The sequence below is a fragment of the Anthonomus grandis genome, chromosome 15 (assembly GCF_022605725.1).
Source record: "Anthonomus grandis grandis chromosome 15, icAntGran1.3, whole genome shotgun sequence".
Classification (NCBI taxonomy): Eukaryota; Metazoa; Arthropoda; class Insecta; order Coleoptera; family Curculionidae; genus Anthonomus; species Anthonomus grandis.
This window is the reverse complement of record NC_065560.1, coordinates 4,841,775-4,865,349: the sequence shown is the minus strand read 5'-3', so window position 1 is coordinate 4,865,349 and position 23,575 is coordinate 4,841,775. Positions and strand designations below refer to the sequence as shown.

At 35.1% G+C, this 23,575-nt stretch overlaps 2 protein-coding genes across 13 annotated transcripts in view; one reads left to right on the top strand and one right to left on the bottom strand.

Moving 5' to 3' along the window:
* Positions 1–76: 76 nt before the first annotated feature.
* Positions 77–19,629, bottom strand: LOC126745291 (serine/threonine-protein kinase PRP4 homolog). 8 transcript variants are annotated; one of them, XM_050453060.1, is made up of 8 exons: positions 19,465–19,629; positions 19,205–19,414; positions 12,970–14,664; positions 8,966–9,377; positions 8,685–8,849; positions 8,453–8,593; positions 6,443–6,564; positions 77–6,221 (listed from the first exon to the last, which is right to left on the bottom strand). In XM_050453060.1, the coding sequence occupies exons 1-8, from the start codon at positions 19,480–19,482 to the stop codon at positions 6,210–6,212; spliced, it is 2,775 nt and encodes a 924-aa protein (XP_050309017.1). In that variant the 5' UTR covers positions 19,483–19,629; the 3' UTR covers positions 77–6,209. The 8 variants fall into 8 exon arrangements, 6 of the variants coding, with proteins under 6 accessions (XP_050309017.1, XP_050309018.1, XP_050309020.1 ...); XM_050453061.1 differs by having other exon boundaries at positions 77–496; XM_050453063.1 differs by lacking the exon at positions 8,453–8,593.
* Positions 19,630–20,316: 687 nt separating this feature from the next.
* LOC126744953 (condensin complex subunit 3) overlaps positions 20,317–23,575 on the top strand; it is a 39,451-nt gene continuing 36,192 nt past the window's right edge. For 2 of the 5 annotated variants that reach the window (XM_050452569.1, XM_050452570.1), the window contains exon 1: positions 20,317–20,484. In XM_050452569.1, coding sequence (XP_050308526.1) covers positions 20,389–20,484 — 96 coding nt within the window. In that variant the 5' untranslated portion in view covers positions 20,317–20,388. Of the gene's footprint in view, positions 20,485–20,878; positions 21,025–23,575 lie in introns of those variants that run through there. The other 3 variants (XM_050452567.1, XM_050452565.1, XM_050452568.1) reach the window with 2 other exon arrangements.

Below are 23,575 nucleotides of genomic sequence, written 5' to 3'. Positions count from 1 at the left end.
GGGTATTATTATTCCTGTTATTTTGACGATGTTTGTGTTCTCCAATTTACTCTTTAAGCCCTAAATAAAAAACGCATTAATTTTTTAAGATATTTTATTAAAGAAATAAATAAACAATAAAAAATCTGGTTTTACCATATGTATCAACAAATATAATATATACACAAAAAATATGTACAAAGTGAAATATATATATATTCTAGCATAATGGGAGATAATCATCAATTTAATCTTAATATATAAAGAAATTATATTTGTACTTAGTAAGCCCTAAAACTATACACGCCTATGTAAAATAGGACCTTAAACTAATAGAAATTAAACGAAAACGAGTTTTTATAATTTACAACTTATTCAATACAACCAAATCAAACACATAATTTCATCATTAAAACTAACACTATTAAAACATTGTTTTTTTTTTCTTTCTCACTCAAAAATTGGATTTCTGCTGGGTCGTTCTGCAATCATTTTGGATCTCGTTGCCTGTTTACACCTATTGACCATAAATTTGTTTTTTTAATTTTTTTTTTGTCGGGCTTCTATGCTGCTAAGTTACTTATGCTAATTTTACATATAAAGCTTATCTATTAAAGTAAAATTATCGTTGTAGGAAATATGTAGGTTTCTTTCGTATTTCTTATTACAATTATTTCAGTCATGATGACTTGAATGGATTAAATTCAATTTTACTGCTTTTCCAGGTTGTATAAAGACTCTCACAAGGGGTCACAGGGGGTTTTGTTTGAACAAAACCTTAACTTAAAATAAATAAAAAATGTACTTATTAAAGGTTGTTGCTTCCTTGGAGAGCCTTTTAAGGTATATTTTGATATCGTTTACTAATTTGGCCTTTACTTGATATGACAATTATTTCAAACTATAGTAGGATATAATTCGCTAAACACTGTGTTGTTCAGAAGGTACTATTCTGTTAACCCATTAGCGCCCAGCGATCTATTTATAGATCACAACATCAAACAGGTGTTCAAAATGTGTCTGGTGAATTTTAAGCCGCCCCTACCACCAATATCGTTACTTTGATTGTAAATCGGTCCTATTTAGTGCCTTACTTCATTGTACGACCGAAAGTGTTTATTTTATTGGACCTTCGTTGGAGACATTTTTTTTATCAAGTGCATCGACTATTATATTTTGAGATAGCTTTAAAAATTGTTAAGGTAAGTTAAATTATGTATTATATTTCTATTAGGAGGGGTTCAATAAATGTAGCTAAATGGTTATTGTTGCATGTTTCTATTTTTTTTTACTTTTTATAACACTGATTTTTATGGTGATCTATAAATAGATCGCTGGGATAAACAGAGATTTTTTTAAATTTAATTTCTAAAAAATACTTATAACTTATATTAGATATAAAAAAATGTTTTTCTGTAAGATTTTTTTTAATTTTAGATATAAAAATGAGCAAACCTAATATATTTAAAAATCTAGAAGATGCAGTGCAGTATCTGTACTCAGAGCAAATAGATGCGGACATACTAGCGTTGCCACCCGATGTTGATGAGCTAACCGATGAGGAAGTATTTAACGATGAAGAAACTGGAATCCCTATCTTAGAAGATATTGCTGGTTATGTAGAAATACAGACAAATGAAGATGACGAAAGCGAGGAAGAAGATAACTTACCATTGGCACGTCTACTCCCTGAGAAAAAAAAATAAAAATAAATAATCACAAAAACTTGAAACTAAATGGATCAAAACTGACCCTAAATATAATCTTCAAACAGCCGAACAGGATTTTTTACAAGCTGAGAATGATATGAAAGCTACATTGAAAGACTCCTCTGCGGTAAACATATTTGAACACTTTTTCGATGATGAAATTTACAGCATGATAAGGGAACAAACTACTAACTATGCAGTTACCCAAAAGAATCGACATGGATTTACAATATCAAAAGATGATATAAGGATTTTCAAGGAAATCTGTCAATTGATGAAATGATTGTTAGGTATTATGGTCGGCACTCGTTAAAACAATTCATTAGAGCCAAGCCAATCCGTTTTGGCTATAAACTATGGGCAATGTGTGGCGAAGACGGATATTGCTTTTCTTTTTCACTTTATGCTGGAAAAGAAGAAAATCAACAAAAAGAGCCTTTGGGTACCAGGGTAGTTGTAGAAATGCTATCAATTGTGGAAAATCCGAAAAGCTACTCCGTCTACTTCGATAATTTTTTTAGTAGTCATAGGCTATTTCACAAGCTAAAAGAATTTAAATTTAGAGCTACTGGCACGATAAGGGAAAATCGGACTGCCCAGTGCCCATTACAATCAACCAAGGAACTGGAAAAAATGCCTCGTGGATCATATGATTTTAGATTCGACATCAAAAATGAAATACTAATTGTTAAATGGAATGACAATAAGTGTGTTTCAATGGCCACTAATTTTGATCACGTAGAGCCAGTAGCCTCAGTTCCACGCTGGAATAGGAAGGAAAAAACTAGCATGCCAGTTTCCCAACCTAGACTGATATACAACTACAATAAATACATGGGAGGAGTGGATCACCATGACTGGCTTTTGGAGAAGCATAGCATCGCCATCCGAGGAAAAAGTGGTACTGGTGTTTATTCACAAGGATGATAGATATGGCAGTAATAAATTCGTTGCAGCTTTACCGAAGAATCAATGGGAAGAAATCAAGAAATTTAAAAGATTTTAGGCGCGAGATTGCAGTAATCTACCTCAAGCTTGGTCATGGACGAAGTATTATGAAAGGTAGACCCCTGAGCTTACCATCAACCTCCAAATCACGCGTACCTGATGAAGTTAGACTTTATGAAAAGGGGCATTTTTTGGAAAAGAGAACCAATCAAAGAAGATGCCAATGCACTTCTTGTGAAAGTCGCCCACTTACTTACTGCAAAAAATGTAACATTACGCTTTGCACCACTTGTTTTGTAAAATATCACCGCAAAAATTAGATATTGTACAATTTTACAGTATTAAAAAACATATTTTTTTATAAAAAACAATCAATTATTTGCCCAGCGATCTAAAAAACAAAAAAATTTCTTTAATTTTTTTTTGGTTAAAAATAACATGGCAAGACTATTTTTTCAACGATTTAAAAAAAAATAATTTGGGCGTTAATGGGTTAAATACAAACACCCATACAGCAATAGGAAAGCCAACACACAGAAATTTTCATTCCGAAACAAAATAAGGTTTCGGAATTCAAATAAGTTCTGAACCAACTCAATACACTCCAGGTATCCTAGGAAATGGATTCAGGAACACATTCAGGAAGAATTTCACAGAATTTGGGATATTTTATATGTTTTAACCGCTACCGAAAAGTCCCAGATACATTTAATTTACTACACCTAAAAGTATTTTAGAAGTAGGACAATTGCGATAGCGATGATGACCAAGCAGTTAAAAAGCAACCATGATTTAAATTCTGAGGAAAGCGCAACAGAATCGGATAATGAAGATAGTGTGCACAATACTGAATATTCCAAAGGAAAACAATACCACACTTTTAAGTCAAAGAAAGAACCTCCTAAGAACGCAGTTATTGTAATCTTGGCAAAATACAAATCTTATTTCAAGCATCTTGGAGGTGAAATCTTCTATTTTATAAAAGCTGCTGCAAGGAAGAACGTCTTTAATTGTACCATGCAAAAACGTCATTTTAAATTTTTACTGGTAGGTTTCAAAGAAAATCCATTGAATTTAGCTTTATCCATTTCTGCAGATTATATGATCACAATCTGTTTTTCCATTACATAAAGGTTTGTCAGACCACTGGTTTTTTTTTCATTCCACTTGTTTAGGAATTACAAAGCATGGACTGACATGGACATTGGACACACTATGGATTTCATGAAAATATATGACTTTAATCTGACATTTCAGAAACAGTCCAAAGATCCATTGAGAAACTTCATATCTGATAGCTCTTGGGCCTTGGTGGACAAAATTGTCTCTAACTCGGGGAGTTTTCGAGGTATAAAACCCGTTCATACATGAAATTATTCAGAAAGAAACGCTCTGTATTTGTCTAACGCCTTTTTAATATTATTGTATTATTTGTGAAAATATTCTCAAGAAAAGTGAAAATTTTCCAAGATTATTAGCAAAAAAATTGCTCTAAACAGCAATTGTTACTACCGAGATTGACGTCTTTACCCTCAAATCCATCCTCGGATATTCTTCTGTATTTTATATTTATCGGATATTCTTCTGTATAAGTTATGCCCAAAAATGTCTGTTTATGCAGAAAAATCTTGTTGAGGCAATATGCGTTTCAACAACCTAAAATCTGAACGTTCCAGGACCTTGTGGTATACAATTGCTTCCAAGTAAATTTGTGGGGTATAAAAAAACGTTCGTATACGAAATTAATCAGAAAGAAACGTCCTTTTCTTTCTCTAGCACCCTTTTAATCATATTTTAATTATTTATGGAAATAATCTGAAGAAAACTTGCCAAAAAAATGTTCTCAACCAGAAGTGCTCTAACTACCTAAATTATTAATCCACAATAACGTTTTTACCCTCAAATCCATCCTCAGGCACTTCCCTAATTGCCGGTCTAGTCACATTATATCAAACATTCTCTTAAGGATCAAACTTTTCTTCGCATTAAGGTATGAACTTTTTTTAAAAATTTTACTTGGTGAAAAAGCTGAAATTATAGAATACTGTAATATGACAAAGGGAGGAGGAGATAATGGCCAGTTGCAGTATTTTTCCAATGTTGCTTATTATGTCAATTAATTACTGCTATGCATTTCATTTACTTCATAATGTTTACAAAAATCTTTTTATACAAATGTAGAGAAAATATAATTTACTACTTTATTAAGTACTTTAATTCTGAAATCTGTTTATCTCTCTTTCAGTGTATTTAATTGAAGAAATAATTTAACCATCTTTTATCTTACTTCACTGAGGTGGGACTCTGTAACGCAAATAGCGATAGATAAACTCTTTATTCTCTATCTCTATGGTATTTCGTACTCTGTAACGCCGTTCGGGCTTTTTCGTTACAGAACGAATATAGACGACCTCGCTTTCTTAAGCGACAACGAAAAGGACCTTTCTATTGTAAAGATACTATTTTCTTCCTTTTTTTAGCGTGTATTGTGGGAAAGAATAAACTATTGGCTTAATTATTTGGATTTGGCACCGACTCCCCGTCCGTACGCCGTGAACGGGGAAATTTTATTATGTCATGATTTATTTTCAGTTTTTCGTTTTTGATTTATATTTGTATTCTGTGATTTAGGGTAAAAGGAAAAGGAGAAATCAAATTATTTTATTAGGTAAGCACTCATCCATTCCCTCAAGTAAATAATATCCTATGTAAAATTACACCTTGCAATTGCAAATCATTATAGATAAAAAGTGGGTATACATCATAATATTATTTCTGTTAACTTCCTATAATACCTATCATATGCCTTTGAATATCTTAGCTTCTTTAGAAGAAACTATGTTTGGAATAAACTTAAATTGTTCCAGACTAGTTTTTAATGCCATTTTTAATAAATAATCAACTCATTATTGTTGTTACAGATATGGAGAATCAAAGTAGAGCACCTAAAACCAATCCAGCGCAATGGGCTGTGCTGGATTGGTTTAAAATAAAAAATTAAAAAAAAAAGTCAAAATGTCAATATTGTCAATGGCATTTTCTTCTTCTTCTTGTATTCACAGCTGGACTCTGCTCAATTGTCTGATGTTTTTAGAATAGATAATTATCGAATTCTCTATGCCCGAGCAACAACGAAGTTTATAAAGAAATGTTTATAGAGTGCCAAGGCATTAAGTGATCTTTGTCTCTTCGCTTCCTTCTCTAAATAGAGAAAATTTACAGAGTCCCACGCCTGTTTTCTGATACTTGGGTCATTCTGTTTATCTGATGCTGAACCCTATTTAAAAAAAATATCTTGTGATAAGAAATACGAAATCTTGATCCGATCGGCATAACCGTGATAATTTTACCAGAAAATTGATTATACTAGGGTGAAATTACATACGTCAATAAATTTACTATTTACAATACAGACATGTAAGAATGTACTTTTCACGTGCCAACTGAAAACAACAATTTTAAAGGCAATGCCAGTGAAAAGCACAGACATCACAAAAATTTAACAGTTATTATAAAAATGTATAACAGTAAAAAACTTAAACCGAAATAACAAAACGGTTTCGAGACACCATATTATCCTGGATGCTACAAAATAAATAAGTATTATTCCGTATAATCTAATATTCTACCATTTATTTGGTTATCTATATCACAAACGATGATTATATCACAGTCAAACGAAATATCACTCACGCGTCTCCACATTTACACTCAGCCGAATTACATATTATTCATTTATCATGCCAACATTCGAAACTCCACAAAAACTTACCCTAGTTTCATATAAAATACAAAGTGTAAAATACCTGTTCTTCCGCCTCAATTCTTTTCCTTTTTTTCGATTTCTTTTTCAGTTTCGGGACCGAAGTGTCAAATAAATCCGATTCGTACGATAAGCCAAGCCTCAAGTGTATAGGAACTTTTCCTTCTGTTAAAAAAATGTTATATTTTATAGTTTTTGTATATGAATGAATATGTGTCGCGCAGGTTGGGAATTAAACATAGTTTACGTTTAATGCTGAGCGATCTAAAAAGCATAGAGAAAAAGTGGTTTAATATTCAGGGGCCGTATTTTCGAAACCATGCGAGAATCTTCGAAGGCGAACAAAGTCGAGCGGCAAAATTCGCACACGAATTAAAAAGTGCATTTTTGAACAGCATTCGAAATTTCATTCGCATACGAACATGAAATGTAGTGGCAACGTAGCAAAGTCGAGTGCTATAGGCCATGTCAAACGGGATGAAGACGATAAAGATCTTTTAACCTAACCTAAAATTTAAGTTTAAAAACATCAGGGAACTGATTCAGACTGGAATCAGGTTTTCTTCATGGCGTATCTTGGGTTTTTCGAATTGACTTCTTTTAAGATAGATTCAAAAAATAAAAAATGTAGGCTTTTTTACTGTTGTTGTCTAGGGATACATAAATAAAAGGCACATGGCTTAATTCAAATGTTTAATAAGATCATATTGCAGATTCAGATTGAAGATTATGGTTAGAATAATAATGATTAGGTTAAGTACACAGTTACACAGGACAGTCTTAAGTCTTACAAATATCTCTGGCTCTTACACATCTTTATACTTTATATACATACGTCTTACGTATACCAACATCAACTTCACCGCGTCTCGGCAAAAAATCAGAATAAGAATAAAATACTTGTCCAAAAAACCACGTCACACGTCAAAATCGGCTACTTCGGGAACGTCTTTCCCTTATGACACGGCATTTAAGACTCACTCGCAACTCTTGCGTTTTTTTCTAAAAATAGGTTGAAAGAAGTGGGTGCGTAAAGAAGCCGCCCGACTCTTTGTCGGTCTTTCGGCGCTTTTTGATGGCTGGCTGCATTTTACTGCTCTGCGGCTGGATCGATTTCTTTGCGTAACAACAAAACGAATCATTTTAGCATTTAATATTTGAACTAAAAAAAATTGAAATAACCTTAATTATTAAAATTATCCCACAAAAATATTGTGGTTTTGTGTCGAGTGAGCAAAAGAAAGAACTAATTTCATTTATGGAAGAGCACCCGGAATTAAAGTCGGGCAAATTCACCCAAGATTTTTTAGCTAAAACTGCACAAGCCTTGTGGATAAAAGTAGCGGACAGATTGCACAGTCTCTGGAGCACATAAAGAGCACATCAATTCCACTGTAATAAGCTTGCTTAATCTATATTATTTATTAAATTCACCATCTGAATACATTTCAAATGGGCGAGGAAATGAAGAGTACATCATAATCCTTATCTTAGCTATCTGCTAGAGTTTCAGTGCATCGACGACGTTCCTTTGCACAAGATTGTTTAATTTGATTATTGTTATTTTTTTTTGTCAATAAACAACAAAAAAACACTACGAAAATACTTAACCACCTCACAAATTTAAAATCAAAAGAAGACAAGTGGCAGAATCGCACACGAACTTTGAAATTCGAATGGTATATACCCATTCGAGACACCGCATGCGAAAAAGTTTGCATACGAAGCGGTCGAAAATACGAATATCGATTTTTCGTGCGAAATCCTCTAAGTTCGTATGCGAATCAAAGTCGAATGGTTTCAAAAATACGGCCCCAGAACATTTTTGATGTGTAAAAAGGTACCTCTTAGGCGTTTCAATACAAACCTTACAATACATACAACTGACGTTTTATTTCACCGTTTTTCTATAGACAAGTAGTGTAAATACGTTAAGTATAATGGCATAAAATAAATTGAGTAAAATTTACTATGTTTAAACCCAAACCGCACTACGAGAGAAAAACGTATAAATAAAGTAAGGAGTAAATAGGTTAAGGGATAAGGAAAATACCTGGACGACAATGGGACCTTCTAAAACCAAACGGGAATTTTTTACGCTTATAAATGGTAACTTGTCTTTTGGAACGGACTGTCAATTGTAACCGACTTGCGATAAAATCCGCCGTAAACAGACTTTTGATCGTCTCCAATTCTACGGTTAAGTTCAAAAATTATTTGTTTATAGAAAAAGACTTCAATCCGTTCCTGTGACAAAAACAACGTTATTATAACGAGGAACTTACCGCCACTAGAAAGATCTTTTTTCTTCGATTTTTTCGGTTTTTTTACTGGCAATGCGTGTTTAAGGGCGGTTTGTAGTAATCTGGAACTGACGCCCTCCCGGGACACTGTGGTGCGACTTTGAAGCTTTTCTGCGCGTTTTTTGCTTAATTGCGCCCTCAAATCGCCTAGAGAATTTTATGGTTGGTAATAATATAGCAATAAAATTGGTTAGGGAAAATATGCTGATGATTGCATCCTTTTTAAAATACCGAAAGAACAAACCAAAAAAAAACTAACCTACCTTCACTGCTGCACACATTTTCGATTTCACCCTCGTAATTTTCGATGACGATTTCGGTTTCGTCATCGTCATCTTCGATTTCGACTTTATCTACGACGTGCTCGCTTCCCACTCCCACTTCCACTCCCGTTTCAATTGCTCGCGCCGCCTCCTTTTCCTCTCGGTCAGTATACTTCGACGGATTCTTGATCTTAATCTCGATTTTTCTTTCGAACTTCTTCGGATGACGTTCGGATTTCACGCCGAACTTCTTCCGGGATGTCTGATGAACGTTTTCGGATTTCGTTGATCGAGACGCCTGCGTTATGGCGGATTTAACTTCGGTTAGTTTCCTTCCGGTTCTTAAGCGGGGGCTTCTCGATCGTGCCCTCGATCTTCTTGGTCTTGATTCTATAGGTCTTTCAGGGCGTAGCTGTAAAATGTTTTTAATTTTTTTAGTCATATATACTCTATAAGAGGTCAAAGGCAATGGTAATTATTTAGTATCTAACAGGATAAAACCAAAACAAAGACAATTAATAAAAATGAGTGAGTAATTTTAAAATTGGTGGCGTACTTCATAAAGAAGTGTATCTGATGAATTTTAAGTATAAATATGTCACAACGGCACCAAGAAGTCGGAAAAAGCAGCTTTATGAAACGGAATTTCGGACAGCGGCCATCTTAGGGTGACTTGACATTAGGAAAATTTGACAGTAGTGATGTTTGCATGAACTTAATAAATTAACCTGGACTGCTAATGCATATGGCCACCAACGTTTTCCTTCGTTTTTATTTAGAAAATAGACTTACTAACTTACCAAGAAATTCACCTTTATATCGAGCTTGCTCATGGTTTATTATTTTACATAGCAAAAATGATATTGACCTGTTTAATGGCACTATAATAGCTACATTCAAATGCAAAATTGCTCCAATGATTATGACCTTATAACCACTAAGTATTTAGTTTTTTTCAGTTTATTGGTAAGCATTATGTTGTCTTATTATTAGGAATTTCCTGTTAAACAATGTTTGGTAAAAATAGAAATAAATAAACTTTGGTGACGGCCATTTTTTATAGTGGTTGTGTCCTCAATAACCTTTACAAGCAAAAATTTAAACGAAGATCATCATTTTCATGGTATCATCATCTTTGCACTGATTCTTCCGGTCTAGCAACGAAGGCTCTTGCCGGTCTTTTGATTGATCCTTTAGTCGAGGTTAGGCGCCATCTTTTTATGATTCTGGGTCGCATCTAGGTGCTTGGACTTTTGACTTGCTCGGAGAATAGGAACCGACTGGTCGGGATAGGTTTGGTTGCATGTATTTATGAGGTCTGGGTGTGATGGTATTGGACGCGAGCCTGTGAAGCAGACCACGCCCCCTCAGATTGCGGAACTTTTGGCTAGCGAGAAAAGGTCGGGCGGAGGTGTGAACGTAACCGGTCCTTTACGGTGTTGTTTGGTGATAAATTAGGTTTTTGGCGGTTGGATTGGGTTTTGTATGAGGTTTATTTTTGGATGGGAATTAGGATTTGGACATGTTAGGAAGGAAACGAACGGACACTGCGAGAACCTAGACCTCGACTCCCAGCAATAGTTTGATCGCCGGATTGGAGTTTAATTTCTCCAGTTTTGCCATTAAGTTATCGATTTTTTTTTTCCAGGATCCCGTCGGGCAAACTTAAGAGATTTAGGAGATTTGTGTTTTTAATTGATAAATCGGGCCGTTTCATGTGCGATGATGTATTGCCATCCTTTGGCTCCGCCCTCCTGTTATTAGAGTCCGAGTCGGTCGTTCTCAAGGTCTCAGCGAAGCTTTTTTTTTTGGTTGTTTGTGTTTTTTATATTTGGGTTTTTTGGGCAGCGCCAATAGCTCGCCGCAATTGCAACACTCAGCCGGGGTTGCTCTGCTTTTTACACATTGTGAATAGAAATGTTCGCCCTTGCACTTGTGGCAACGCGGCTTTGCGTTGCAATTACTCAGGACATGACCATATTCCTGGCAGCGATGACACTGCCCAATTTGCTTCCTGTTTTCAATCGTCTGAGTCCTTAAGCGCTCCACGCGGACCCTAATCTTTAATATGTTATCAATTTCAAACACATTCTCCTGTTCTTTAGAGACGAGGAATCTGATGAGGTCTGTGGGTCTTCGTCGGCCTGGGCCGGTTTTAAAGCAGCCCAGTTCCTCCGGCTCAAACCCCATCGCTCTCAGCTCCTCCTCGACCTCTTCTAGCTTGAAGTTTTGGTCAAGTCCTCTCAATATCACGTTCAGTTTCCTGTCCTCCTCAAGGAAGAAGAAATGGAATTCCATTCCCTCCTCCCTGAGAAGTCCTGTTAGTGCCCGGTGGTCGTTAGGAGTTTTGGGGAAGAGTGCTAATCCCAATCTGTCTTTCTGCACTTTTACTATGTTTATTTTTTTTTCACAAAATAACTTGTATTTTGCGACCCAGTTTTTTGTGTCTCTTAACACTACTTTTGGGACTTTGTTAATATTTGTGCTGGGATCAGTGCTCCTCCCTTTGCCCGCTAGGAAAAGGTCGTTTAAGGGCATGTACAGTGGATTTTTTATGATTTTACAGGCTGACGATGTTGAGGGGACTGGCTCCCTGTTTGTTGTTATTTCAGGGTGAACCAGTTCCGAGGCCGGCTCACCTCCGTCTTGTAAGAGCGGAGACAGGCCCGCGTCTTCCCTGGTTCTTTTATTTTTACGCTCCTTTTGATTTTCATCACTAGCCAGACCCCTCTGTGCCGTCGGTTTCTCTTTGAGTTCGGAATTTTTGATGGTAAGGGTTTCGTTTTGAGTTAACACCTCCCCGAGTTTACATTTTAGGTCCGAGATCTGCCCATTGAGAGCTTGCTTTTCAGAGATTAACTTATTTATCTTTTGTTCAAACAATTGTACTCTCTCGATGATTTGAGAGTTTCTAAGTTTAATCTCATACATTTCGTTTGCTCTTCTCCATTCCCATTTGCAAATCTCGTTCCCGAATTTTCTCCTCGAGTTTGGGTACTCTTTCCTCGCTTTGCCTAATTTCCGCACTCTAGGGTGGCGCTTTGCCAGCTCCCAGGTCGGGGTTTGGAGTGATTTTGCTAGTCTGGGATCAGTACGGGATTTGGTATGGGGTTTAAGGAACTTAGAGGAGTCGTCCGAAGTCTTACCCCGCTCTCTCTCTTATCTGCTTGTCGTTCTCTTGTAGTCTTCGCTTTTGGTGGATCTATCAGTTGAGTATCCATCTGACACGTCCGTTCTTTGCTTCTCCTCCTTTTTTTTTCGGCGATAGTTGTGCCCCCCACTGACGATGGGGGGCGAGTCGACGTTTTTCTCCGCCGTTGTTGCTTTGCAGCCTTTTCATGGTATTAGGATTTAGAGGATTCAAGTTTATAAGAATAATAAAACACATATTTTAAGTGCATGCATCTATCCCAAGTTAATAGAAATTTTGTCTCATTTTCTCAACGAAATTCTTAAAGAAGTACGATAAAAATCTCAGATCTAACGCAACTATCTTAAATTCGTAAGTAAATGTAAGTTTCTAATTTGTTTTTGTGAACATAACCTTCCAAAAATTTTAATTTGCCTACAATTGGCACAATTGAAATAATGTCAGAGTGACCAACATCGAAAGGATACAATCACGCAAAATGGCGGCCACCTGGTAGTGGTCATTTACTTTTCATTGAATTGGCAGTCCAAGTATATTTATTAAGTTCGTGGATGTTAGTTACGCTTTTGACGTTGACTTTTATTTATTTTGCAAGGCGTCGCCTCCTGGGTCAAGGAAAATGTGCCGAAATTAATGGCTGTTAATTTACCGTAATTTTTAGTTTTAAGTCAAATTTTGTGTAGAATTTGGAATGGGATAAGTTAAGAATCGGATCCAAACATACGGGTTAATTTATCTTATTTTGACCTTCTGAATATGTTCCCAAAATATTTTCCTTTCCTCCCGAAACACACCCTATATAAAGGTCATTAACAAAAATTAAATTCGCATTATAAAAAAAAATAAAACTTACCTCTGGTTTAGCTCCATTGGTCAACTTATTAAAAGAAATCGCTGTTGGCTTTTCCTCAGACACTTCTTTGGCTTTAAACCTGCCCTCGTTATCAGTAGCAGAGTCTTCGTCGCTAAACAAATCGGCGTGGTCGGCATCCAACTCCAACTCGTCGTCCTCCAACAAGAGGTCTTCATTAACAACATCGTCATCTTCGCTTTTTACCGCTGGAGCGGATGTTTCCTCGAGTTTCTCCTCTTGTTTTTTAATATTGCTATCCTCCACTTTCGGTTTCAGTCTTATCACTCCCTCCCTGATTTTGATTTCTTTTGATTCGAATTTCTTCTTTCTGGCCTCAAGTACTGGGTCCAAAGGTTTGTCTTCTTCAGGAAGGCTTTGGTCCTCAACAGGTTTATCTTTTGTAGACTCCTTTTCTTCTGGCTTAGACGATTTCATGCCCAGACGCTCCCGAATACTTTGCTTCGGTTTTGAGGCACCCTCAGTAGGTTCTGCGGTAACTTTCCTGTCTCGATCTCTACGTCTCAGTGGTGATAACGATCTCCTTTTAGGACTGTTTTGTTTCGCTTTAGGGCTAATTGGTCTTTGCTTGGGACTAAATGGTCTTCGTTTGGGACTAATCGATCTTCTTCTCGGCGATCTTTTTCTTAATGGAGACAGTGATCGTTTTCGAAACGGGGATGGTAACCTCTTTCTTATTGGAGTTAGAGACCTTTTTCTTATCGGATCTCTAGGCGACAAAGACCTTCTTCGTGGCGAAACTGACCTTCTAGGGCTCCTTGGGGAGGGACTTCTGGAATACGATCTCCTTGGTGACCTTTTTCGCTTTTCTATAATGGCTCTATTTTGCAGCACGAAAGCGGCGCTTCTGGGCGATAAGGGGGCCAGAGTTTGATTTTGTAATGTTTCCGCGTTAATGTGAAGGGGAGATATTGGCCTGGCATCCAAAAAAGGAGCAGGGTTCATTATTACGCCCGGGGCAAAAGCGGGAAGTGAATAAACTGGAGGAACGGGCATAAAGGGCGGCAGAGGATTATTTTGTGGTGGTGTGACGCGCTGAAATTTCCGCGGATTACCCCTGGGCCCATCTCGGAATTCTCGTTTAAATGGTGGTGAGCGGCGACACTTTTTTGGGGGTTGTTGAAGCTCAGGTGATTTCGGTAGTGAAGTTGGTTTAGGGGGTTCTGCGTGTGTAGCAAGTTCTTCTGATTTGATTACTTCTTTAGGTTCCTCAAGAGTTTTTTCTATCTCTTTAGGGGAGGATTCGACTGTGGGTGCCGGTTTTTCACTTTCTTGTTCAGTCTCAACTCTTTTCCTTTTACTTTTTATTTTGCCTTTACTTTTCTCTTCGCTGTTGATTTTTGTTTTGCCCTGTATCTCGTCATCGAGCTCTTGCATCAAGGCCTCCAAACTATCCGATCTCGTTAATTTTAAAGGACTGTCGTCGTCTGAGTCGCTTCTTAATAATTCGTCTTCCGTGTCCTCGTCTTCAGATTCATCGGAGTCTTTGTAGCGGTCGAATTTGCTGCATTTTTCGTCTGTTTTGCCCGATTCCGAGTCTGCTTTATTATTGAACCTGTCTTGGGTTAGTGTTAGCTTCGAATCGTTGCTGGCTTCTTTAGTTGCCTTGGGTTCTGACGGTAGGGTGGGCGTGAGGGAAATTAAGTTGCTGGAGATAGCTCTGTTGTGAAATTGACCCTGAAAGTGAAATTAAATAGTATTTTAACAAAATGGTTTATGATATCTATAACCACATTTTAAAATGAACCAATGTTTATCAACAAATTTTTGACTTGGTTTCCATATGACGATATTTGAATTAGTCCGAAAACCCAGTATATCACAATATTCAGTCAATAACACTTCTATTTAAACAATTATAGTACTTTATGACAATAAATACTGCATCAAATTAAATCAACTGTGAGTTAATTTGTCATAAAAAAATTTTTATTTATTTTTAAGACTTCATATTAATTTAATTTACATCTAATATTTGCTCAATATTATACCTATTTTTAATAAATTGGACCTTTCATTGCATTTAATATGACCATTATTAATTAAAAACCAATGAAATTCAATCATTTCATATTTTAGTTAAACTACATTTTGATCACAATCACTGAACTAATTTTAACTAGATATGCACAAATAAAAGTAAGACATTAATTTATTTAATCACAAATGTCATTCTAGTACTGCAAATACAATACCCGATCGACTCAATGTGTATTCCATTCATTGTATGAAAGCTTTTTCTGTGTGTATAATTTCCAACATATAATAAATAGTCAACTTTTTATAAAATTACAAGCATATAAATGTCTATGTTGTCAATATTAAGAAACGAAATAGAAAACCTTGGTATACTAAGGGTTTACGCGTATCTGGGAAAAATATGCGCTCTCTTTTTTACATTAGGAAATACGCTATAAACAATGCAACATTTTTAAATTATTATAACAGATACCGCAAAATTTACAGAAACTCAATCAAAATGGCTAAGTGGACCTACTTTCAAAGGAGGATAAATAATTCCTCCAACAGAGCAAAAGAGTCTTGGAAGATTTTAAATGAGCTAAGGGGCAAAAATAATGTCTTGGTTATTCCAAGTACCTTAGATTCCAATGTCCTCAATTCCTTCTACTGTGATGTTGCTAGTAACCTTGCAGCCAATCTCTCACAAAAAATAGATCCCAGGAGCTATCTCAGCAATGTGGTAGTAGCCGAATCTTTCTTTTTTGCCCCCACAAGTGTAGAAGAGCTTAAACAGTTAATGGTTAATATTAAGAATAAGAGTTCATCAGGTTGGGATGGGCTTTCTCTTAAAATATTTTCTGCTTTACCTCTTGTTGCTTTGCAAGTCTTGGCCGAGTCAATTAACTTTTCACTTATGTCTGGAGTTGTCCCAGAGTGCTTAAAAAGAGCAATGATTGTTCCTCTTTACAAGGGTGGCGATCGCGACTGTCCTAACTTTAGACCTATAGCGTTATTGCCTACTTTAGCCAAGATAGTGGAACGGCTCGTTAAGGTGAGGATGGTTTCATTTTTAAATAGGTTTGGCCTATTGCGTCTTCAGCAGTTTGGCTTTCGTGAGTCTGTGAGCACAAATGATGCTATCTTTAGCTTTCTAGAGCACCTGTACAACCGACTGAATGTTGGTGAAGTTGCAGCAGCGGTATTCTGTGACTTGTCCAAGGCATTTCACTGCGTGAGTCACAGAGTGCTGCTGATGAAACTGGAGCTCTATAGTTTCAGAGGAACTGCCCTTGAGTGGTTTCGTTCCTACTTATCAAATTGTGTCCAGGATGTCAAATTTAATGGTGGTATCTCTAAGGAACTTAATATAAATGTGGGTGTTCCGCAAGGATCAGTACTTGGTCCTTACTTTTTCTCATTTATGTGAACGATCTGCTACAACTGCAGGTAACTGGCAAATTTACATTGTTTGCCGATGATACCACCATCCTCTGGCACGACTCTGATGTTTCTCAAATGGAGGCCAATATATGTGCAGATTTGTTAAAAATAAAAAACTGGTGTGATGCAAATTTTTTGACATTTAATGTTTCCAAAACAAATATCCTTAATTTTAAATGTAATACAAATGATATATGTTTAAATAATGAAGCCATCACCATGCCACCGTTCAGTGAGTTTTTGGGTCTTTCCATAGACAACTTCCTTAAATTTGAAGACCATATTGTGAATGTATGTAGAAAAGTCTCATCAGGCTGCTACGCCCTAAGGGTTATTGCCACCAGTCTTAATTACTCCATCAAATTAATAAATAATCAACAAGCACTCGTTGTTGCCGATCTTGCAGATAGGAAGCAAACCAAGAAGATAAAACTCCCCGAAAACCATAATGATGAAGCTTCCGCAGCAGAATCCTGTGGCAGACACAATCGAAGCCTTCGACAAAACACAAAAAACTGCCGCCGAAACTCCACCAGCATTTATCTGGGAGTAAAGGTCATGAAAAAAATTAAACATGGCATCATTGGTACTGGTATTTTCACGGAAGCCAAATTGAAGTCTGGTGAGGATGTTTTTGGACTTTAAAAAGGACATTATTCGATTTTTAACCAGTTTTTCGATTACCTTTGATAGCGTAGACAAGAGAGAGATGGGACGACAGTTGGAAAGATTATCAAGAGCTCCACCCTTATGAATTGGGATAACTTTAGCTGATTTTAGGCAAGATGGAAATATCTGCTTGCTCCAAGAAAGGTTAATTGCGTCAACTAGTGCCTTTAGCGCCGTTGCTGGAAGGTTGAGAAAAATCTTAGCTGAAAGGTTGTCTTCTCCAGTTGAATTTTTATTTTTTTCAGTATACAGAATATCCTTGAGTTCGTTTAGGTTTGTAGGTATAAAGAAGAAGGAATTTGGAACATGAATGGCTGGCATAAAGGAAAGAGGATCCACAGAAGGGTTCAAATTTTGATGAAGTTGTAGAGCAATATTAGAAAAAAAATTGTTAAAATCATTGGGAGAGACTTCAGGGCATTGTCTTGACTGCTTACCACAATTGTGACGAATATCATTAATAATTTTCCAACTCTCCTTATATTTGTTGTGTGTTTTTAGATGAACCACTTAAATGGTTGGAGTAGTAAGTTTGCTTAGAGATTCTTATCAGACAACAATACAAGGCTCTGTAAGAATTGAAATAGTTATGAAAAACTGGAGTCAGTGAACTTTCTTAATGTGTGAAGAGATCTCAGATTTCTTGAAGATACTTTCAAACCCCTTGTGAACCAAGATTTTATAGGTTTGGATTTCAGTTTGGTTTTAATCATTGGGAAGCAAGCATCAAATTAATAAATAGTCAACTTTTCACAAGATTACAAGCATATAAGCTGTGACAGCTGGGAAAGACTAAACTAGATTATTATGTTGCATTTAATTCCATATTCAATCAAAAATGGTCTAAAAAGTATTTGTGTATACTGTAGTATGCTTTTAAGTACAAAAACGCTTTTATACCTTTCTTAAATAGCTTCAATTAGCAAGTATAAAGTAGGTAGCATAATGTGAAGTAGGTAGGTGATTTTTTGTAAGAGCAAAAGATGCAATAGGAAGGTTAATTAAATGTTGTGGTTGGTAAATTAATATTTATTGGTAAATTAAATGTTGAACCCATTTTATTTGTGTTCATATACATAAAGCATACAATTTCCAAAATAAAAATGCATGGTAATGTTAATATTTTTTTCTTTATACTAAGTAGTATTTGCAAGGCACCTTATTGCTCAGTCTACACAAGATTCTTATGGCATCAAATTTACAATGTCTTTGTGCCATTTTTCATATTAGCATCTTACAAATTGCTCCCTTTTTTAATTGAATATAATTAACACCTAACCAACATAGTTCTTCCAAATAAAATTATTGATAAACAGGACCATGCCTCGATTACAAAAATGTTAGCACAGGTTCAAACCTGTGTCAAGGCCCTCTTAACTACTACTTTTCTGAATACAAATTTAAGATAATACAGGGCAGAGATTGTGATCTCTAGTCTTGAGATCTATATGCATCTATTGAAACCCATCAAAAGGGAAATGAACATACAAAATATGAAGAACAGCTTCGTTAAATATTACCAAGTTTATGCATTTTGCAATGTAAGTATTCATTACCACCCACTATGTTAGAATGTCATAAAACCATTAAATACTAACATAAAATTGTCCATTTCGCTCAAAGAGACCTCAATATGATTTAAATAGGCAAAAAACCACAAAGTCTCAGTCTGAACAGTCACATAATAAAATTAAGTCTAAATATTCTAAAACCTAAAGACACATTCATTCACATGGATCTTTTAACTATAACTACATGCAGAGTATTTGGAGTTTTTTATTTATTTAGGTAATATTTTTGATGTACCTATCTAGAATTTATTTTCTGTTTTTTTTTTATTTTCAAACTGCGTTTATAACTGATGTTTTTACATATTCATGTATTTCTTATTAAAGGTTTTTAGTATGGAGTAAAAATGACCCAAAAAAATGTTTTTTTTTTAAAAAAATATTTTCCAGTTTTTATTGCATTTTTTAAATAAATCTGCGAAAAATCCTACAAAATGTTGTTTCATTTTTCAACCAGGGTATCTCATAATCATCATGTTTTTTCACCCATAGAATGTTATAAATAAACAATACTATATAGATAAATAAATTTATAAAATTAAAAAATGCCCCCACACATAGATATTGATGCAACTTACATTCTTTGACCCCCTATGGCCAAAATATCTTCCTCTCTTAACCCCATAGTTTCCTTGCCCTCTCATGCCAGCCCTGTAAGACCTTTTAGGCCTCACATCGTTTTTTAGATCGTTATTCGAGCCCTCGTTTGGATTAGAAGGTTTTTTTAAGGTCTGTAATGCAGCCAAACGCAAGGCTTCCAAATCCTCCTCCTCATCGGACAATGATGCCTACAATTTCTAAGTAAGGGGTCAATGTGCATACAAAAAGGAAAACGTACCTTCTTCGTCGAATCCATCCTAATTTCCGCCGTAGGTTTAACTAAGAGCTAATGTTTTTAAAAAAAAAATTAAAAATAAATTGATGGAATATCAATATGGCTTGTTGACAATAAAATTTTATTTGGTCGGTTTGACACTAATGACAGATGTCACTGTCACTGACGCGATTACACACGACTGCCCTCTCGTGTGCACAACAAACTTTGGACATAACGATTTTCGCTGCTTGATTACATCACAATATTTACTTAGAAATATAAGAAAGTAAAATTCTCAATATTTTATGCTGGTCAAATTCGTGAAAAAGCTTTTTTTCGCAAAGATAAGCATGTCAAGAAAAAACACTACCCAACGTATGAATTTAGTTTTTTTATGTTGGTCGCACTGTGACATTTGATCGTGCGATTTCTTATTGTTCTCTCTCCTGTTTGAGACGAGTGCGACAGAGAAAAACAAAGTGGGCATTTTTATTGCTAGATTGCAATCATGCGACAAATATTACATTAGTTTTTTTACATTACATTCATTTACTAGGAAAGTAATATTCTCAATAGTTTAAATTATCCACCATTTACAAGAAAATAATGTTTTTTTTTAAATTTCTCTAATATTTCCAAAAAAAAAAAACAAAAAAAGGAAATATGAACTTTAATTCTTTCAGGTTGACGGCATTGTTCGAAATTTGAAAAGTGACGCTCATTCGAAACTGCTGCTCGTTTCAATACGCCATTCAGCCCGGATCTCGTCGTTTCACCGTTCTCTCTCTTTCGTTTCACACGAGTTTGAGAGAGAAGAACCAAGTCGAAAATAATTTTAACAAAAAATGCTGTTATAAACGGTCAACGTTGAAAATGTGTGTTGTCAAATAGATAGTGGAATGAAACTTATAATTTAAACAATATTTTTATAAATAAAAGTGAAAAATGCAAGAAGAAATAAAACGTATAGTGGAAAATTGTCAGAAGTGCAAATCGAACCACGTAAAAAGCATTAAACTGTTGAGACTTGTGTTTAATTCTGTAAGTGTTGCACACCAAACAACATAAGTGATAATTTTTGGATTTTTAAGCATTGAAAAATTATTGGTATTGTTCGATAGCTTATATTAAATTTACATAAATCTACTAACGATCTACATAAATGTATTAGAACTCTAGAAAACCTGAGAGCTTAACATTTATAACTTAGCTATAAGTAGACCTGTATGTGCTAGACTTCTAGCATCAATTTAGTAAGCCTATAAAATTAAAAGAAAATATATAATTATGCATATTGTTGCTCTCCATTATAATTATTCTGCTTGTTTACACAAGGTCTTGGTTCACCAGCACTCACAAAACTCAAGCACAATATCATTATAACCAAATAGAGTTGTTTATTTTATACATTTGTACCAGAAACCTTTCATCATTAGTATTGTTTATTTTCCATCAGTTATTTTTTCCAATTATGTTACTTTGACTTTGACTTCTAATAAGTAGGTAAATTGATACTTCAAACTTTCAGAAGCAGAGTTGTGGTATTATTTAATACTTTAAGTGAGTTAAATGGAGAAGAGTGTAAGTTATGAATATAATAACAATATCTAAGTCTTGCCCTGTACTCTCCCATACTTAGAACTGAAGAGAATGTTTGATATATTTTCCACAAATGTTATTCTTGGTTTACAGTAACCAAATTATGTAGTTCAAATAATAATAATAACAATAGGCTCCATAAAGTTTACTTTACGCTCTTTTTATGTCTATAAAGATGACTGCAAATTTCTGTAGGTAATTAATTCCAACCTAACAATGCTATCATCAGGTAGAAATACAAAAAGATAAAAAATATAAGTCCGTGCATGTACCTCGACTAAAAGAATAATATTAATTAGTTGTTCATGTTATTACAGTAGTAATTCAGTAAACTGGAGATTGTCGAGTTAACAAACTATGCAAAAAAGGAAAATATGTCTTGAAAGAACAAAGCTTGAACACACATTTACCAAAATTGATTAGAAAAACAAGGGAAACATGCATCTTATTAAATAAAACTTATTAAAATGTTACCTTATTAAAGGACAATATTATTTGATAGCAAATATCTTCACAGGTGAATTTTTTAAGTTTATGATAATTGGAAGCAGTTTTTATGTTGTTCAGATGTCCCAAAGAGCCAGTATAGTAAACTTTATTTTAAATTCATCCTTTTTTATAAAATTAGGTATACTATATGAGAACAAGGTGATCCATAAGCCACCAGCATGGCCATAACTTACCAGCCCACCACTCTTGTAAAGTGATCCTTTAAGTACTTTCATTTATTCAATCAATATACGGGAAACCCCATTTTACAAAAGATTTGGTTACAATATTAAATAAAGTAAAAGATGGATAATTAACATAATAAAAGTACTTTCACGAACATAATTAGACAGTCTTCAAAACATATACACAAGAAATAAACACAATAAATTAAAATATTTTAAAATATTTGACCCAGTTTACCAATAAATCCAGAGAGTGAGCTTGCAAATGGATCAAGTTCAGGGTGAGAGTTTAAATAGGCAAGACTACCACAGATTGGAGAATGTAAAGAATAGTTGGAGTGACAGATTGGTAAAGCAAACAGTTCATGTCTCCTTAGGGTGCGTGCAGGGACCTTTAAATTAAACCTGTTGATGAGAGCAGGGCAATCAATAAGCCCATGAATAACCTTATACACAAAGCTGAGGTCACTCTGAATCCTTCTAGATTCCAACGATTGAAGTCCCAATATTGCCTCCATGTCAAGTAGGTTATCCTGCATATTCAACTTGCAGGAACAGTACCGGGTAAACCTTTTTTGGACTCTTTCAAGTTGCATTTTGTGACAATTATAAAAGGGAGACCAAATGATCGAGGCATACTCTAAATGACTTCTAACTAATGAACAATAAAGTACCTTCAAAGTAGATATAGACATGTCACGACAAGTTCAAAGACTACTCCTAAATCCTTTATTGAGTCAACAGAACTAAGTACTATGTCATCAATAGTGTATATATTATTCATTTTATTTTTAAGTCTAGAGAATCCAATTGAGTAGCACTTATTTATATTTAAAGAGAGATCATTCATATTAGCCCACTTTACAAAAGAAGTAAGATTGTGTTGTAAGATATCAGAGTCCCGCTGTGACTTAATAACATGGAAAAGTTTCAAATCATCTGCATATGCTAAGTAATCACAGTCAGTTAAACATGTTACAAGGTCAGTCAGAAATAAATCAAAAAGCAATGGGGAACAGTGTCCCCCTTGAGGAACTCCAGAAGTAACCAAGATACTTCCAGATTCAGAATCTCCAATCCTAACACGCTGCACCATGCTTCTAAACCACCTTAGAGATCTTTCACTAAAGCCAAGGGAATTAAGTTTTGCTAGTAATAACTCATGATTGACCCTGTCGAAGGCCTTCAAGAAGTCAGTATAAATTTAATCCACTTGATAACCATTCTCGAAGGCCTCCAGCAAGGCAACCTCATATAAAACAAGATTAGTAGAGGTAGATCTACCACTAATGAACCCATGCTGCCTCTCATGAAACACTCTCTTGCACTCCCACCTAAGCTGATCACATATAATATCATCCAAAATCTGGGGAACAACAGACTGCCTTGAGATGCTTCTATAGTTCTCAATGCGATCCCTCTCACCAGACTTATACACAGGGATTATATAGCTTAATTTCCATATATTTGAAAGCTCACCCTCTGATATAGATCTATTAAACAACAAAAACAAAGGAAGTGATATACAATATTTAAGTCTGCTTAACATGTACTCAGATATCTTATCAGGTCCACAGGAAAGTTTATTAGGTAATTTAGAGAGTTTATCAAATATCTCAGACAAGCCAATATCACAAATAGAAAATTCAAGCCTATTCTCTAAACTACAATTGGGAGTTCTTACATTACTGTTGCAATAAACATTAGAAAAAAATTAGCGAATAAATCAGCTATATCTTTACTATTACCCTATATACTCTAATATATCTTCGACTTTCCAGTTTATATGAACATATTTTCCAGTAAAACACCACATTTTGTGGAGAAGGAATCTAGAAAATTCCTTGCTTTAAACCTAT

What these genes read in the sequence shown, in the direction of transcription:
- LOC126745291 (XM_050453059.1), bottom strand. An exon ending in CCAATGGAGCTAAACCAGAG is followed by an intron (nt 9,378 to 12,969) that starts GTAAGTTTTATT and finishes AACATTTTACAG; the next exon opens with CTACGCCCTGAAAGACCTAT. An exon ending in AAATGTGTGCAGCAGTGAAG is followed by an intron (nt 8,850 to 8,965) that starts GTAGGTTAGTTT and finishes AAAATTCTCTAG; the next exon opens with GCGATTTGAGGGCGCAATTA.